This window comes from Balaenoptera musculus, chromosome 4, assembly GCF_009873245.2.
Source record: "Balaenoptera musculus isolate JJ_BM4_2016_0621 chromosome 4, mBalMus1.pri.v3, whole genome shotgun sequence".
Classification (NCBI taxonomy): domain Eukaryota; kingdom Metazoa; phylum Chordata; class Mammalia; order Artiodactyla; family Balaenopteridae; genus Balaenoptera; species Balaenoptera musculus.
This window is the reverse complement of record NC_045788.1, coordinates 17478605-17494408: the sequence shown is the minus strand read 5'-3', so window position 1 is coordinate 17494408 and position 15804 is coordinate 17478605. Positions and strand designations below refer to the sequence as shown.

Sequence of the window (15804 nt, the reverse complement as noted above, 5' to 3'; positions counted from 1 at the left end):
GAACTTCCTTTAGTATTTCTTGTAAAGCAAGTAAGCCAGCAACAAATTCTCTAAGCTTTTGTTCATCTGAGAGTGTTTTTATTTCATCTTTAGCTTTGAAATATAGTTTTCTAGATACAAGATTTTGGGTTGATAGCGTTTTACTTTCAGCACATTGACTATGTTATCCTGCTGCCTTCTGGCCTTTACTGTGTCTGATGAGAAGTCAGCTTTTAAACTTATTGGGCGTTCCCTTGTGTGTAATGAGTTACTTTTCTCTTACTATTGATACTTTTCAAGATTTTTTAGTCTTTGGCATTCAGCATTTTCACTGTGATACATCTGGTTGTGGATCTCTTTGCATCTATCCTGCTTGGACTTTGTTGAGCTTTGAAAATGTGTAGATTCATGTTTTTCATCAAATTTGGAAGTGATTAGCCATATTTCTTCAAATTTATTTCTACACCTTTCTTCTCCTGGTACTCCCATTATACATGTCAGTGTGCTTAATGAATCCCACATTTCTCTCAGGCACTGTTCATTTTTCTTCATTTTTTTTTCTCTCTGCTCTTCAGATTACATAATCTCTATTGATACATGTTCAAGATTACTGATTTCTCTTCTGCCAGCTCAGATCTGTTGAGCACCTTTAGTGACTTTTTAATTTCCATTGTTGTACTGCAGAATTTCCATTTGATTCTTTTTTTTATATTTCTATCTTCTTATTCATGTTCCCTATTTAATGAGAGATAGTGTTATTATACTTTTAATTCTTTAGACATGGTTTTCTGTAGTTCTTTGAACATAAGTATAATAATTGCTTTGCAGTTGTTGTGGGCCAAGTTTCTATTGCTTGGGGTTTTTTTCCTACATATGGATTACATTTCTCTGTTTCTTTGTCTGTCTCATAATTTTTTGTTGCAAACTGACCATTTTAGATAATATATTGCGTATGTGATACATTGTAAAATAATAATTTAGCTACTCTTGATATTCATTCTTTATCCTCCTAGAGATTGATGTTGTTGGTTGCTTGGTCATTTATTGGGAGTAACAAACTCTGTGAGGTCTGTTCTCTTGCAGTATGCAGCCTCTGCTGTCCCTACTCAGATCTTTTTTTCCCTTGTTTTTTATCATTTAGCCTGTGTCTGCCCCTTATTAATCAAAGGTTGTGTTTAAACCTCCTTAGCAAGTTGGATTTTTACTGTTGGATGTGGGTGTGGCTTTTGAAAGCTGCTATCACAGTTCAGGGTGTTTACTTTGCCCCATGGTCAGCCAGAGGACCGGCAGCTTAGAAGGTCCCTCTCTGATTGCTCCTGAGAAGGGCAGTCTTGGGCCATGTACAGTCTTCCATACTAACAGGAAAACGTGATTTAATTTATTTATGTTATTTATTTTAACTTTAATTTTTTAGAGCAGTTTTAAGTTCATAGCAAACATGAGAAGAAGGTACAGAGAGTTGCCATCCCATAGACCCCCTGCCTCTACACGTGCATAGCCTCCCCCACTATCAACAACCAACACCAAAAAGGTTGTTTTGCCGGGGAGAGGGTATGCCAAGCTCCTCACGTCACCATTCTAGAAATCCTGCCCTGGCTTGAACACTTTAAAAGAAAATTCAATAACCTTTTTGAGCCAGACTTCTGATTTTTTTTTTTAAACATTGGTATTTAAAAACAAAGAAAGGAGTAAAGGAAGAAATACACATACACCCTTAGTAATACATTTGCTTGTTTAAAAGTATTCCAGGAATTTGTGAAGCAAAACCTTAAATTCTCAATCCCTCTCTTTCTAAAGGTAACCACTGTTAATAGTTTAATGTGTGTCCTTAAGGATTCCTCAGAACCTTCAGAGAGAGAGAGCCTCAGGTTATGAAAAAAAATGAAATAAGTGATGCATGAACTACTTCCATAAAAATGACTGCTGCTTTTGTTTTTCTAGTCACTCATACCTAGAAAAATTCCTAACGGAACAGATGATGGAAAGGAGGGAGGATGTATGGCTTCCACTCATCTCCTATAGAAATTCGTTAGTCACTGGAGGTGAAGATGATAGAATGTCCGTGAACAGTGGAAGTAGCAGCAGCAAAACCTCCTCAGTAAGGAATAAGAAAGGACGACCTCCACTTCACAAAAAACGAGTAGAAGGTACGTGTGCCTTTATACTATGAGGCAAATAGTGTGCCTGATAGTATCAAGATAAATAAAGTGGTAAATAATCCATTGAAGCAAGATAATACTGTTAAGCACATTATTTCCTTGTATGTTTCATATACACTGAGAGGTTCAGCCACAAAGGCTGTAACAGACAAAGTGGGACAGAAGCGGGTCAAGGAAAAGGAGCTTGAAAAAGCACTGAACACAGAGGAAGATAGGCACAGAGAAAAAGAGGAGACAGGAAGGTTTATAAAATTGATCCCCTTACCATAGATCTCTAATACATTAAAATTTAAAATAAGACAGTCATAATGTTATTCTATCAAAATGCATCCTAATATAGGAGAGATTTTGATAAGTTGAGGATGGAACTCTGCAGCACATTGAATATACCAGAAAACTTTCCATTTCCACCACTTGGTTGGATAATTTATTTTTGTATATTAAATTAGTGATGGCCAGATCTGGTTTTTTAACCCTCATAGGCTATGGGGAACAGGGAGTTGAACTGTCATGAAAATGTGATCAATAATAGATATTCCTATATCCAAAAAGACTAAAGATTGCTTTATTAAAACAAAGCATTAGTCTTAAACTAAGAAAACTCAAAGTGAAAATGCTTATTTCCTCAAATAATCTTGCTCCATCTCCATGCTTCTCCTAATAAAATCTCTCCAAAGCAGGAGAGGACAGTGATCTGAATCATGCCGTGGCCCCTTTTCTGTTTACCTCTGCTGCCTAAAAAATAGTGACCCATCAAAGACTTTGCTGAAATCTGTAGCAAAATTAATTAGAATTTAAGTCTAATGTTTCTTTCATCACTGGGGAGGCAGTATTAACTACTGATGAAGAGCACAAACTCTAAATTCAGAGTTCTAGGATTCAGACCTGGAATCTCGTTTTTCAGCTGTGTAACCTTGGAGCATGTTACTGAACCTCTCTAAGCCTCAATCACCGATCAGATGAAGGATGATCTGAGTATCTATCCTGTTAGCTATTGTGAATATTAAATTAGATACTTCCCCAAAAAAACTTAGCACACACACAGTAATTACTTAGCACAGTGCTTGGCACACAGGCAGCATTTGATAAATGTTAGCTGCTGTTGTCAGAATGTTGTCATCATATAGTAATGCCCCTTTTCTTGCATCAGTCAGTAGATTAGGCTGAATGTATATTTCAAAGAGAATAAAAGATTTGAAAATATTTACAGACTTGATGGTAAAGTTTAAGATTACCTTTCAAGTTTCAGCTTTGGGGCTTAAAATCTTTTTGGTTCAGAAAATGAAAATACAAAACCCTGTCTTTATAGTATAGGATCCTGAACTGTTCTCTAAAGAATGATGCCAGTCATTTCCTTTCGGAAATGTCTTCTAGAGCAGCCTTTTTATCAGGGCATCCCACATCTATTCCTCTATCTGTATTTTTTTTCTGCTCGCAGCTTTTCTTAGATGTAATAGTCATCTTAGCCAGCATTCATCAAATCCTTGCTATACCAAGAATGTGTTTTACATGCATTACATCACTTAATCATTTATTTGACTAATATTTGTAAAGCACTTAGGTCAGTCCGTGGCACATAATAAATGCTGTATAGATGTTTTATAAATCAATTCTGAGTTCAACAGTATTATCCAGGTTTTACACAGAAGAAACCAAAGGCTTAGAGAATTTAGATAACCATTTATCTATACATTAATGGAGCAGTTAGTATTATCGTCCTCAGGAGGGAGAAGCATATATGGACCAGATAACCTAATTTGGTAAATCATTAAATTGCAAAAAAGAAAACTTGCTCCATATCAGTTTCAAATTTACCAAGTAACTAAGGTAAGTTACATGTCCAGAACCCTTAGGCAACAGAGTTTCATCTGTTTGGAATGAAGATGAGAGAGCTTTGCAAGAAGTGTTTTCATTGAGGAATCTTGAGGGTTAGGAGGATCTCTTCAAGAAGAGTGAGTTCTTCCTGAAGTTACTCTTTTTTTCAGTAAGTCTTTACCAAGCACCTTCCTAAGAACTGTACTAGATGCTGGAGATTGGGTATTAATTCCCAGTGAAGAAAGGGAGACAGAGAAGCAGGCAATTTCAGTTCAGCATGGTGAGTTCTCTGATGGGCCAAAAAGGTTCTCTGGAAACATACAGGGAGTGACCAAACTCGTAATGAATCAGGGAAAATTTTTCTGGAAAAGATGACACGTAGTAGAAAGCTGAAAGATGGTTAACCAGGTTAAGAACCTAAATGAAACCATTCCTATGATCATAAAATTTTAAGTGCAGCAGAGAATAAAAGTTTTGAATTAAATGTTGAATGAAAAGTGTTATGAATAAAAGAAGATGTAACATATCTTTGCTGAAGAGATTCAGTAGTGAGCTTTAGATCAATGGAATGACCTTAACCAGACAATAGGTAGGTATTTCCAGGAACAGAAAAGCCTATCCGGAACATACATGCGTCTGACAAAATTTTAGAAACCGGAGAATACACTGAGAGAGAGAGAATACTTGATAGCAGAGGAGGAGCCTCACATGCACATGTCTCTGAGACTTATTGGGGGAGGAAAAACAATGGGATTCATACTACATTTTGTGATTAAAATTCTTCAGAAGGAAACACATAGCAGTAATACTATTTTTTAAGTCTTCCCACATCAAGAACTTGCAGTTGACCTAGAACAGTGGGGTGAGGGGGAGCATTAGGGGCACCAACCACCTACAGAGTTGAAAATCCATATCTAACTTTACAGTCCATGTACTTGGTTCCGCATCCGTGGATTCAGCCAACTGTGGATCGTGTAGTACTGGAGTACATACTTATTTTTAAAAATCTGCGTTTAAGTGGACCCATGCTGTTGAAACCGTATTGTTCAAAGGTCAACTGTAATTTAGCATTTTGTAGGTAGAACTTTATAATTATGTAGTATTTTATCAGGATTTAGATATGCAAATAATGCTATAAATAGTAGTTTAATCTGTTCAAATCTTTATAAATGATCTTTAGAAGAAGGAAAAAATAGTTCCTGATCTCTTGAAGAAACTCAAATCTAATTACAGAGATCACATATACACACGACAGATCACCTGCCAATGCAGGACAGTGTATAATTAAGCCCTAAGTGAGCAAGAATGATTTTGTTTCCTCTAGAAGCTAAAAAAGAATGGTAAGTGGGGGCTGAGTGGGGTGATCAGAGAAGACTTCCCTAAAGAGGTAGAAGTTAGAGGCATGAAATCAGTGAGTCCCTCAACCCAGCCCCGCAAGTATAACCTGGCCAAAGAGTTACTTCTCTGGTGACCAGTGCCTAATGGTGTAACAGGATTTGCTGATTTCTCAGTAAAGGCCAGCCAGATTTTAAGTGCTGCTGCCTGGGGCCCCTGTAAGACCCAGTAAATAGGCCTTTTATTGCTTGAGCAAAAGGAAGGTTAGAGGGGTCTCTCTGGCTGGCCACATTCTTCCCCTTCTATAGGGATGGAGGGACTTGGAAGAGATGATAATGTAGGATAGCTAACATTTGATGTTTACATACATTACCTTATTTAAGCCTTACAACTCAATGAGGTCAGTTACTGATATCCCCTTTTGTATATGAGCAGACTGAATTTTGGAAATTTCATAGCTTATACAAAGTCACACAAGTGAGTGGTGTAACTGGAATTCAAACCTAGGCAGTCTACTCCAGAGCCATGCTCTTTAAATCTATGCTATAACTTCTGCCAGAGTTTATTCCACCCATGACATTCTGTGACACTCATTAACTGGAATTTTACAGATGAAAGTCTGGATAATACGTGGCTGAACAGGACTGACACCATGATTCAGACTCCTGGCCCCCTGCCAGCACCACAGCTCACTTCCACTGTACTGCGAGAGAACAGCCGGCCCATGGGAGAGCAGATTCAGGAGCCTGAGTCTGAACATGGTTCTGAACCTGACTTTTTACACAAGTAAGTAGTAAAAAAACTGTTTTCTTGGCATAAAACCTGCAACTGTTAAAGTAAGAAAAATTATTTCATCCGAGCCTATTGTTTTCTCAGTTAATGAGAAAACAAAACCACAAATAGAGTTTAAATAACTTATATTAGAAGATGTATAATAAGTCTGCAAACACTTGTGGATCTCAGTTCCTTAAAGTCCAGAGACCGTTAAATGCATGGTGTCTTACTAAGCGCTGATTTCAGTTGGAGTTTGCAGATTCACTGGGCAGGTCTGTTTCTTCTCAGAGATTTGCCAAGAACACATGCAGGTTTACTTCCTTGGCGAGAGAGCCTAGAAGAGTCTCTGCTAAGGTTGTTCCTAGTCTGAACACCAAATAGACTTTACTTTTATCAGCCATTTAATTAATAGTACTTTGTCTTGGTTAAGTTTATATTTTAAACTTGAACTGTTCATAGATTAAGAATTGTTAAAGCAGTGATAAATTCTGAGAATAGCGGTCCTTTCTGTAGGAGAATCAAGCTCTTAACCTTTTACCGCACTAGCAATTAAACTGTTTTCTAGTACCACAGCTCTGAAAATCATGGAAAAGGCAGGGTGATGGCATGACTTTTGCTTTGAAAACCTTAACTGTTTCTTTGTTATTTTCCATTCAACTTTGAAAGTCTCTAAGCTCCTCACTTGCGTTTCTGTTCATATTAGAGTAATGCTGTGAATTACTCTGATGGATAAGAGAGAATTCTCATTAGAACTCAACAAATTTAGCAGGTTGAAAATAGAAAGGGGCAGTGTTAGAAGAATTCAGATCCTGGGTTTTCATAAGGAATCTTTGCTCTGAGGATCTGCCTTCTTCAAAGCTGAAAGGATCATCTTTGTCAGCCACTGCATAACTGGGCCATCTTAGAGGGTAGTTTGCCTTATGACCAGCACTCCCACTCCATTTCCTACTGGGGAAGGGGGCGTATCCTCCTTATTTGAGCCTTGCTTCCCTGAACTTACCATGTCAGTCCCTCCTGGCTGTGGTCTGTCGTCTTTTTCCTGCTATAGATTTATAAGTTGAATCAAGGTGGTAGCCTACCATGATATAAAGACAGCTGCTTCGAGAGAACTTTATGCGGCAGATTTTAGCTACCAAAAATCGTTCAAGTTTCCATCCTATAAAATTCCCAAGAGTCATGTTGATTTTATGCAAGTGTCCATGTGCCAGTAAGGATAGAGTGCAGGTGGAGATTTGGCTCAGCATGTACCTGACTCCAAACTTCCTCAGAAGGACTGAGAAAAAATGTGATCTACCCTCCCTTGTTCAACTCTGGAGAGCTCTGAGCCACGAAGCCAGCATCATTCCTGTCCCTTCGGGGACTGAGTGTGCAGCTAGGAACCCTTGTAAGTAGGGCAGCAGCTGGATACAGAAGTGTGAGAAGCGCTCTGGTTTAGCAGGGATTTGGGGAAAGAAGCTGATAATTTAAGCACCTGTGGGAGAGGAAAAAGTTTTCCTCAACCTTCTTAGGGCCCCTGGCTGGGTCTAAAGATTAAACTGACAAAGATTAACAGGAGAAAAGCATACAAATTTTATTAAATTTTTACATGTACATGGGAGCCTTCACAAGAGAATGAAGACCTAAAGAAGTGACCAGAGCAGGAAGCTTTTAAGCCTTTTAGACAAAGAAACAATAAATTTGTGAAGAAATGACAAGACAAACGAGTTTGGACTAGGGGTAGTCCAACTAGGGCTAGGTAGTCCTCATCTTAACTAGGAAGATAAGCATTAGTTTAACAGGGTTTGTTTGCACGTTCCTCTGGTGCCATCTCTGGGCTGATAAGAGTCTGTCTCCAGTAAAAGGAGAACTTATTTCCTGCCTTTAGGCAGAAAAGGGGGAACTTTTTCTGTGTTTTACTACTTCTTAATTGCCTTCAGCTCAAAACAATTTTAATCTCAAAGAAGCATATTTTGGGGTGACATATTCTGATTGCCTTCACACTTAACAACTAGCCTCCACAGCCAGCTTCTCTTGGAGACTTAGGGATCTCCAGTTTACTGCCATTTCTGCAAAGACAGGTCCTTTGATAATGATCTCAACCTTGACCCTGGAATAAATCCAGCTAACTCCCCTTACATGGGGATTAGGCCAACCAACTATGGCCTTTTTAGCATGGGCCTCATTGCCTAAATTCCTCATCTGCTGCCACAAAATGAATAATAGTACCCTCTCTTAGTCCTCAGATGCAGATCTCTTGGTTAGGCCAGCCGAAATTAGAAGACTTAAATCGGAAGGACAGAACAGGAATGAACTACATGAAAGTGAGAACCGGAGTAAGGCATGCCGTGTAAGTGTTACATCAAGTGTCACAAGAACATGATCACTGTGTGATGGTCATTTTGTGTAACGACTTGGGTTTCTCTCATGTTTGGTCTTAGGAGTTAAAATCATAATTCAGGATATGCTATGCAGCGTAGGATAGGAATGGAGGACATGGGTGCTTGAGGCTTTCAGCATTTAAATCCTTGTGTGCCACTTGCCAGCCGTGTGGCCTTGGATAAGCTCTAAAACCTCTGTGCCTCTGGTTCCCCATTTGTAAATTTGGGATAATAATGGCACCAATCACTTAGAGTTCTGTGGGAACTGACATGACACATAGCTAGCTAGTAATATTGTTATTGCATTTAAATTATACTTCCTTCTGATGAGTTAAGATGAAATCTTGAGTTAACCAAATGAATGATTCTTAATTACCTTAGAGTTCAGTATCATAATTTGTGCAGTCTATTGGTTGTAATTGGAAGGTGTGCTTTCATTGCTTAGAAGACCCAGTGTAAGAGCCAGAACTCCAGGTTCTATCAGTCTGAACAGCTTTCTGACTGTGCTTCTTCTGTATCAGTCGGGGTCTAATGGAAGAAGATGCTGAGCCCATCTTTGAAGATGTAATGATGTCATCCCGGAGTCAGTTAGAAGATATGAATGAAGAATTTGAAGATACTATGGTTATTGACCTGGTAAGGAAGTTCAATACATTTTTCTTCTGTTAAAATATGTGAAGGTGTTGGTGTAAGATGATGCTCTTGTTTTCAGAACCCTGTGAGAGGAAGAGGAGGAGGAGGCAACATTGACCAACAGTGGGCAGGGCCCGTGTAGCGCTTGTAGCACTGCTGGGCATTTGGATGAGCTTATGTTTTTCAAGCCTGTTTTCAAAGCAGTCAGATTTTCAGTTCTGGCAATAACAGGAACTGGCTCCTTCTTATTACCTTCATGAAAAACAGCTTACACTAGATCTGTCTTTCAGTATAGCATGTTCATCTGGCCTCTTGTACTTTAAATTGGAGTCTATGTACACTGCACTCCAACATAGCAACCAAATGCAGAATATGGACCTTATTTGTTCAATGTGAAGAGACATGTTTAAAATAAGGAAATCTGAATATGGACTAAGTGTAGGTGATATTAAGAAATTTTCTTTGTCAGAAATAGTAATACATGGTGGTTATGTTTTTTAAAAGTTTCCATCTGTTAAGAGATACATACTGAAGTAGTCATAGGTGAAATGACATGGAGAAGAAGAAAACAGGAATTCAATGGAAAAGGATTGGCCAAATGTTTGAAAATTGTTGAAGCTGGGTGATGGGTGTATGGGAGTTCATCATACTGCTTTCTCTGTGTATTAATTTGCTAGACTGCCATAACAAATACCATTGACGGGGTGGCTTCAACAGAAATGTATTTTCTCACAGTTCTGGAGGCTAGACGTCAGAGATAAGGTGTCAGCAGGATTGATTTCATTCTGAGGCCTCTCTCCTTGACTTGTAGATGGCCATCTTCTCCCTTTGTCTTCACATGATCTTTCCTCTGTGCGTGTCTCCTCTTCTTATAAGAACATGGGTCACATTGGATTAGAACCCACCCATATGATCTCCTTTTACTTACCTCTTTAAATGCCCTGTCTCCAAATACAGTCACATTCTGTGGTCTAGGGGTTAGGAGTTCAACATATTAATTTGGGGGGACATAATTTACCCCATAGCATTCTGCTTTGTATGTTCTGAATTTTCCATAATGAAAAGGTTTGGTAAGAAATGTAAATGAGACCATATCCAATCTGTAACCTCCCTCAACCCACCCATCAGTAGCTCTCCATCTACCTGCTTTGGGGAATTTAGTGAAGTTTTGTCACCTAGTGTTTGATCAATCTTATAATTATTCCATGATTGAGAGGTATGTTCTTTGTTTATAGGCCCAAAAATTATTTATATGCATTTACACATTCATTGTAATTTGAAAGCCTTTTTTTATCTAAGTGATAATTAAAAGCCAAATACTGTTACATTTTTCTTTAATGTATGCTCCTGTAAAAGACAGATTCTTTTCCTTTCAAATTGACCCTTAACAGTTCTTTATATTTATGGTACTATTAGAAATATTAGCTGATTATCACAGTTCATTGTCTTAATGTATCTCAGGAAAAAATTAAGTATCTGGCTTCTCTTTCCAGCCCCCATCAAGAAATCGGCGAGAGAGAGCTGAGCTGAGGCCAGATTTCTTTGATTCTGCAGCTATCATAGAAGACGATTCAGTAAATGTTAAATTATTACTGTTCTTTATTATGGTTTCTGGGTCTTGTTTATGCATGAATTTAATAATTGTGTTTCACTTTTTCTAGGGATTTGGAATGCCTATGTTCTGAAGTCTGAAGAAAATTTACAAATCTGGAACTCTATTATTTAGAGCTAGAGGCCTATATACTGTGATAGCTTGTATGGGGAAAAAAACACTTTTGATGTGATCTGATTTGTTTTTTAATCAAATGATTGAGGTCAATCCCTTTTTGCAGTGACAGAAGAGGAGCATGTAAATTACCCAAGAGAATGTTGGTGAATGTCACCTCAGAAAGACTGACCTGAAAAATCATTTGTGTCCTATTATTGGACTTATCCCAATACAGATGTGTGTGTTTTTCTGGAGGGAGGAAGAAATTTTAAATTTTTAAAACAGCTGTCAAGATAAACACTGTAATACACCTGTTTTATGAAAACTCAGCATTGAGTAAAAAAAAATATTTTTAACTTTATTTTCCTGTTGTACAATTTAAAAACCGTTTTAACATTTTGCCTTTTTATGTTTTAAAAGCTAACCATTTTTATTAAACCTATGAGTAAAGCAGCTCATCCTAATTGCCGAAGAGTGTTTTGGAGCTCACTGGATTTGGTTGGACCTTGTGGAATACAGAAATATGGAGGAGCAGAATACTGACAAGCTAAGATGAAACTCTGACAGTGCATCGCTGCCAAAAACCATACACCCTCTGTGGACATAGATATGAAATCCCCGATTTTATATACTCTTGAATAAAAAGGTTTATTTTTATTTATAAGGGGGCATAAAATAAGACATGTCCAAGCAGCCATTTTTCCAACAGATGCTGTACACCATTCATTTTATATAGATTAGGGAGATTCAAATACAGTACATTTTCTATTGGTATTTGTTCTGTGCATTTTTAGCAACTTCTACCAGCAAATAAAGTATTCTCAGTAAAACAAAAATGGTTCTCAAGTTATCAGTTTGCCGTTTTTACCACTTATTTCATGCCCTGCCAAATTCAAGTTACATGGACTTCCATTTTCCTAAAAAGATAATCATGAAGAACTCCTTCGCCATTCAAAAGTAATTTTAAGTGTAACATAACTGTGTCTACTTCCCATGCACTTAATAATACCCTTATGCACTAATTTTGTGAATTAAGTTTACCGATTATAGAAGTGTGTGCTGCATAGAAGTCTGTGCTTAGAGGGTGAAGTACTTAAGCTTACCTTGAAATACAGCAACATTTCAGTGTTAAATGTGCATATTAAGGATAATTCTTTGGGGGAAAGAAATTATGAATCTTCAGGACAGCCTTTAATGGTTTAGAGTTACATTCTGCTTAGACTTTTATGACTTGCTGCTACTGTTATTTTAAAAAGCCCACTTTCTTCCTTTCTGATTTTTAAAGTAAGCCTCAGAACTTCCAAACCAATCCATCCACAGCTGTTTCTGGGCTGGTTTTTAAAGTAGCTGCAACAGAGTGATGAGGCTTTCCCTTTTTACCAAAAAACAAAAGCATTAAAAAAAAAAAAAAATCTGTGCACCCAGTGACTATGTGGGAAAGCAGAATGGATTACTTTATTCATCCTTTTAGTAAACAGACAAAACAAACTTTTCTCAACATTTGTACAGTTCTGAAAAAAACTTCTTGGTCATCAAAAATGTTTTATCTGCTGATTGAGCAATTCCTGGGCTCCAGTTGGGGCTGGGGTCTCGCTTTCCTCCAGAAATGTGGGTTTCACTGGAAGTGAAGGGGCGGGGATGATTGATTGGACTGTCCACCACGCCAGCCCTGCCCGCCTGTGGTTCTGGCCAGGGAGCAGGCTGGGAAGTGCCCTGGCACCTGCACAGATTGATCCTTGGCTTGACAGTTTCACGTGGAAAACAAACAGATGCTGACTTAGAATTGTAGACTACCATGCAACAGAAAAGGCATAATATCGACTCCAATGGGTTTCCAGTTCAGTTTGAAGTCAATCGAATTTTTGTATTTTCAGTGTCTCCTTGATGATTGGTTTTGCTAGTAATTCTGTAAATTGTACATTTGCAATATGAGGTTTTTTTTCCTTTTGTACAATTTGAAACTGATGCTTCACCTTTCCTTTAATAAACTATTCAAAATCAGGCTTGTGGTAGTCATCCTATTGTTCCTACTAGGTAAAGCTTTAAAGAGGTGATTTCTTGTCCTGTCGACAGAATGATGAAGCTTTCCTTTTTTACCAAAAACTGAGAGTTTGCTCTTTCAGATCATTTGTTAAATGATGGCAAAATTCCTGTATCAATGAGGCTTTACTTCTTTAAGCAAGCATTATCTTAGGACTAGCTCATCAGTTTTCTTTCATTCTTTGTATTTCCTTGGAGAGAGTGAGAGACTAGCTAGGCCAAGTGGTCTGTGATTCAAGAGGAAGCCTCTCGTGGGCTGCGTTTTGGAGGAGGCATTCAGGGATTATCAACTGGTCTGAAGCCTGGGTGCTTCCCCCACCTGAGATCCAGACTCAGCACTTCTGCACGGTTGCCCCCTAGCAGTGCCCTGTAAAGATCACTTGTGTTCTGCATGGCTGCTGAAGTGAGGGTTTCTCTTGACATTGCTGCCAGGTGTCACTCTAAACAAAACTGTATCCTACACTTGATGGGCCTGACCGTGTTCTCTGGGCTGTGTTCATTAGATGGCCTAAGATGGCTGTGCAGAAGAGGCAGGAATGCAGGGGATAAATCGGCAGGTGAGCTCTCCAGGCAGCCCAGGAGGGAAGGTGATGAGGACGGATCTCTGTAGCAGCTCATCTTGAAGGTTACGTGCTTATGAGATTAGACCAGGGCTTTGCCCATGTGTGACTCTACCTTCGGACAAGCTTGCAAACCTCCCAGATGTGACTTGACTGTGACTCTCTATTGGCCCTGCTCTCAGAAAAGAATCTATCAAACAAGGAGCAGTGTCTTCATGGGAAACAAAGGCTTAGTGCCTGCTCAGGCTACACATATCAGACCAAACTCAGGTAAGGTTCCATCCATGCCCTCCTAAGTGCCTTGCTCTGTAGGGGTCTCCACTGGGCATCACGTCTTGAAGGATAACTTTCTGCTCCCAAGGACACATAAATGAGGCATTTCTCATCACCAGGACAGTAGGGACATGGTCAGTACATACCTACTAAGGCTGCCACATCTGCCCAATGTGCTGGCTGGAGTCCACACAGGCCCCAGACTGAGGCTCCGCCCACTGAGTAGCCACAGCTTCCGCTTGGAATGGTGGAGATCCCATGCTGACAGGGAAGCACGAGCATGAGGACCTGTAGTTTCACTAAAATATATATATAATAAAGCCACAGCTCTCCAGAAATCCTTTGAAACCAGAAGGACTTAAAGTTCACATCTGTCGAACAGGTGGAGTCTGGGTTGATTCAACAACTCCATCAAGGGTGTTAAGTCAGTGTACTGGGTGAGTGTCCTTCACAGGCTTCTCTGACTCTGGGCAAACCACATCTCAAGTGCCAGCAAAAAGCATCAGTGCATCCAGAAGCAGAGAATTGGGCTGGGGAGACCAAGACGTGGTCAGAAGAGAGGCTGGAAAGACTTCACACGACAGAAGCACTGGACGGCTGCTGGTGGATGTGCGTGCTCCCGTGATTCCAGCAGCTCAGAGGGATGCCGTCATGCATGAGGCGGGAAAGTTCTCCAAGTTTAGTAGCTCTTCAGGTTGATACAATCCCAAGTGGAGCAGACCACCACCTTTCTCACTCCAACCCTTTGGGATTCAGACAGTACTGCCTGGGTTCAAATCCCAGCTTCAACCCTCATTAGCTGTGTGGTTCAGGACAAATTGGTTTACATACTTAGGGCAGGGACAGTTACAGCAGGACACTCACAGAGCCTCCTACCTCCACCAAAACTCGCTGTATTATCTGCTCTCGGTCTAAACACGCATTTGCCAGCGCTCCACTCAGTACACCCAAGTCCTCTCTGGTTACAAGATTCAGCATTTTTCTCTGTCCCTTTAAGACGAGACCACAGTTGGGAATGGCATTCCTAAGAGCAGCTGATGAGAAAACTGACTGCTGCTCTGCAACACACACAGGCTGGTCTACTTGACAGAGCTTCCAAGGTCTTGCAGCTCTGTGTCTCCGCCACCAGCTTGGTTTTCAGATGGGCCAAATCCTAGCTTGGCAGACCCCAGAAATCGGATTGGCCAGGCAACTTTAAGCTACTGAGCCACATGCTAACCAACCTGTATGGTTCTCCCTCAGCCAGGAGGCCTCTAAAAGACCAGGAGTCTGCCACCACTCCTTTCCCAGCTCCAATGGCTTACAGTCTTACTGCTGGTGCCAAAGAGAAGTACAAGGAGCCTCTGGCCAAACATCTCTGCCCCCTAGGAACTAACCACCTAGTTAGGAAGACAAAAATATGTTTCAGGCCATATGTTTGCTTCTAAATTTCATCTCCTAAAAGAAACCAGGGCTCTTAGAGAAATCACTAAATCCGGAGCTGGGCGAGGAAAATATAAGATGAACCTGGTACATTACCCTGTGTCAAAAAATAAGGAAGTGCACAAAAAATTATTGTGACATATCAAAAGGACTGAGGAACCAGCTTGAAAGAGCACCCCTCTGGCTGTATCAGGAAATTCTGAGCATCAAAATGAGTAACATTAAATTTTTAAAGAACCCATGAGTCTCTATTTTTTCTTGATTGAATGACTGAATATATTCATTCACTAAAACATTTATGAAACACCTACTATGTACTAAGCCCAGATTTCAGTTATGAATATTAATATATGATTCTCAATAAACTAGTATAATGTGCATTTGAAAATCTGATAGGGTGATAGCATAGTAAGAAAAATATATTATTTCAAGAAAAAATGTTTAAAAATGAAAAAATAATTTATGCATCTAAATTGATACTAAAAACTTAAAGAAGAGAAAGCTCTTTCTTCCTTCCTTGTGGATATAATGATAGGGTTAGAAATACAGTATTTTACCACCAACATAGAACAGCTGATTGAGGCAAGAATCATAACGGATACTAAAAAGTAGTGGACGGAAGTGTGCTGACAGGCTTAAAGAATGCTGATCAGACTCAATTTCATCAATAATGGAAAAACCTAACGTGTTTCCTAATGTAATACAAGGAAAGAACACTCTTGTGTATTACTCCTACCTGGATCTAAATG

The 15804-nt window shown here is 39.3% G+C and overlaps 1 protein-coding gene across 1 annotated transcript in view; it reads left to right on the top strand.

Annotated features, from left to right (window-relative positions):
* Positions 1 to 12680, top strand: part of STAG1 (stromal antigen 1) — a 425667-nt gene extending 412987 nt beyond the window's left edge. The window contains 6 exon segments of the mRNA XM_036851044.1: positions 1921 to 2126; positions 5900 to 6074; positions 8278 to 8388; positions 8941 to 9055; positions 10546 to 10626; positions 10714 to 12680. Coding sequence (XP_036706939.1) covers positions 1921 to 2126; positions 5900 to 6074; positions 8278 to 8388; positions 8941 to 9055; positions 10546 to 10626; positions 10714 to 10737 — 712 coding nt within the window. The 3' untranslated portion in view covers positions 10738 to 12680.
* The last annotated feature ends 3124 nt before the right edge of the window (positions 12681 to 15804 follow it).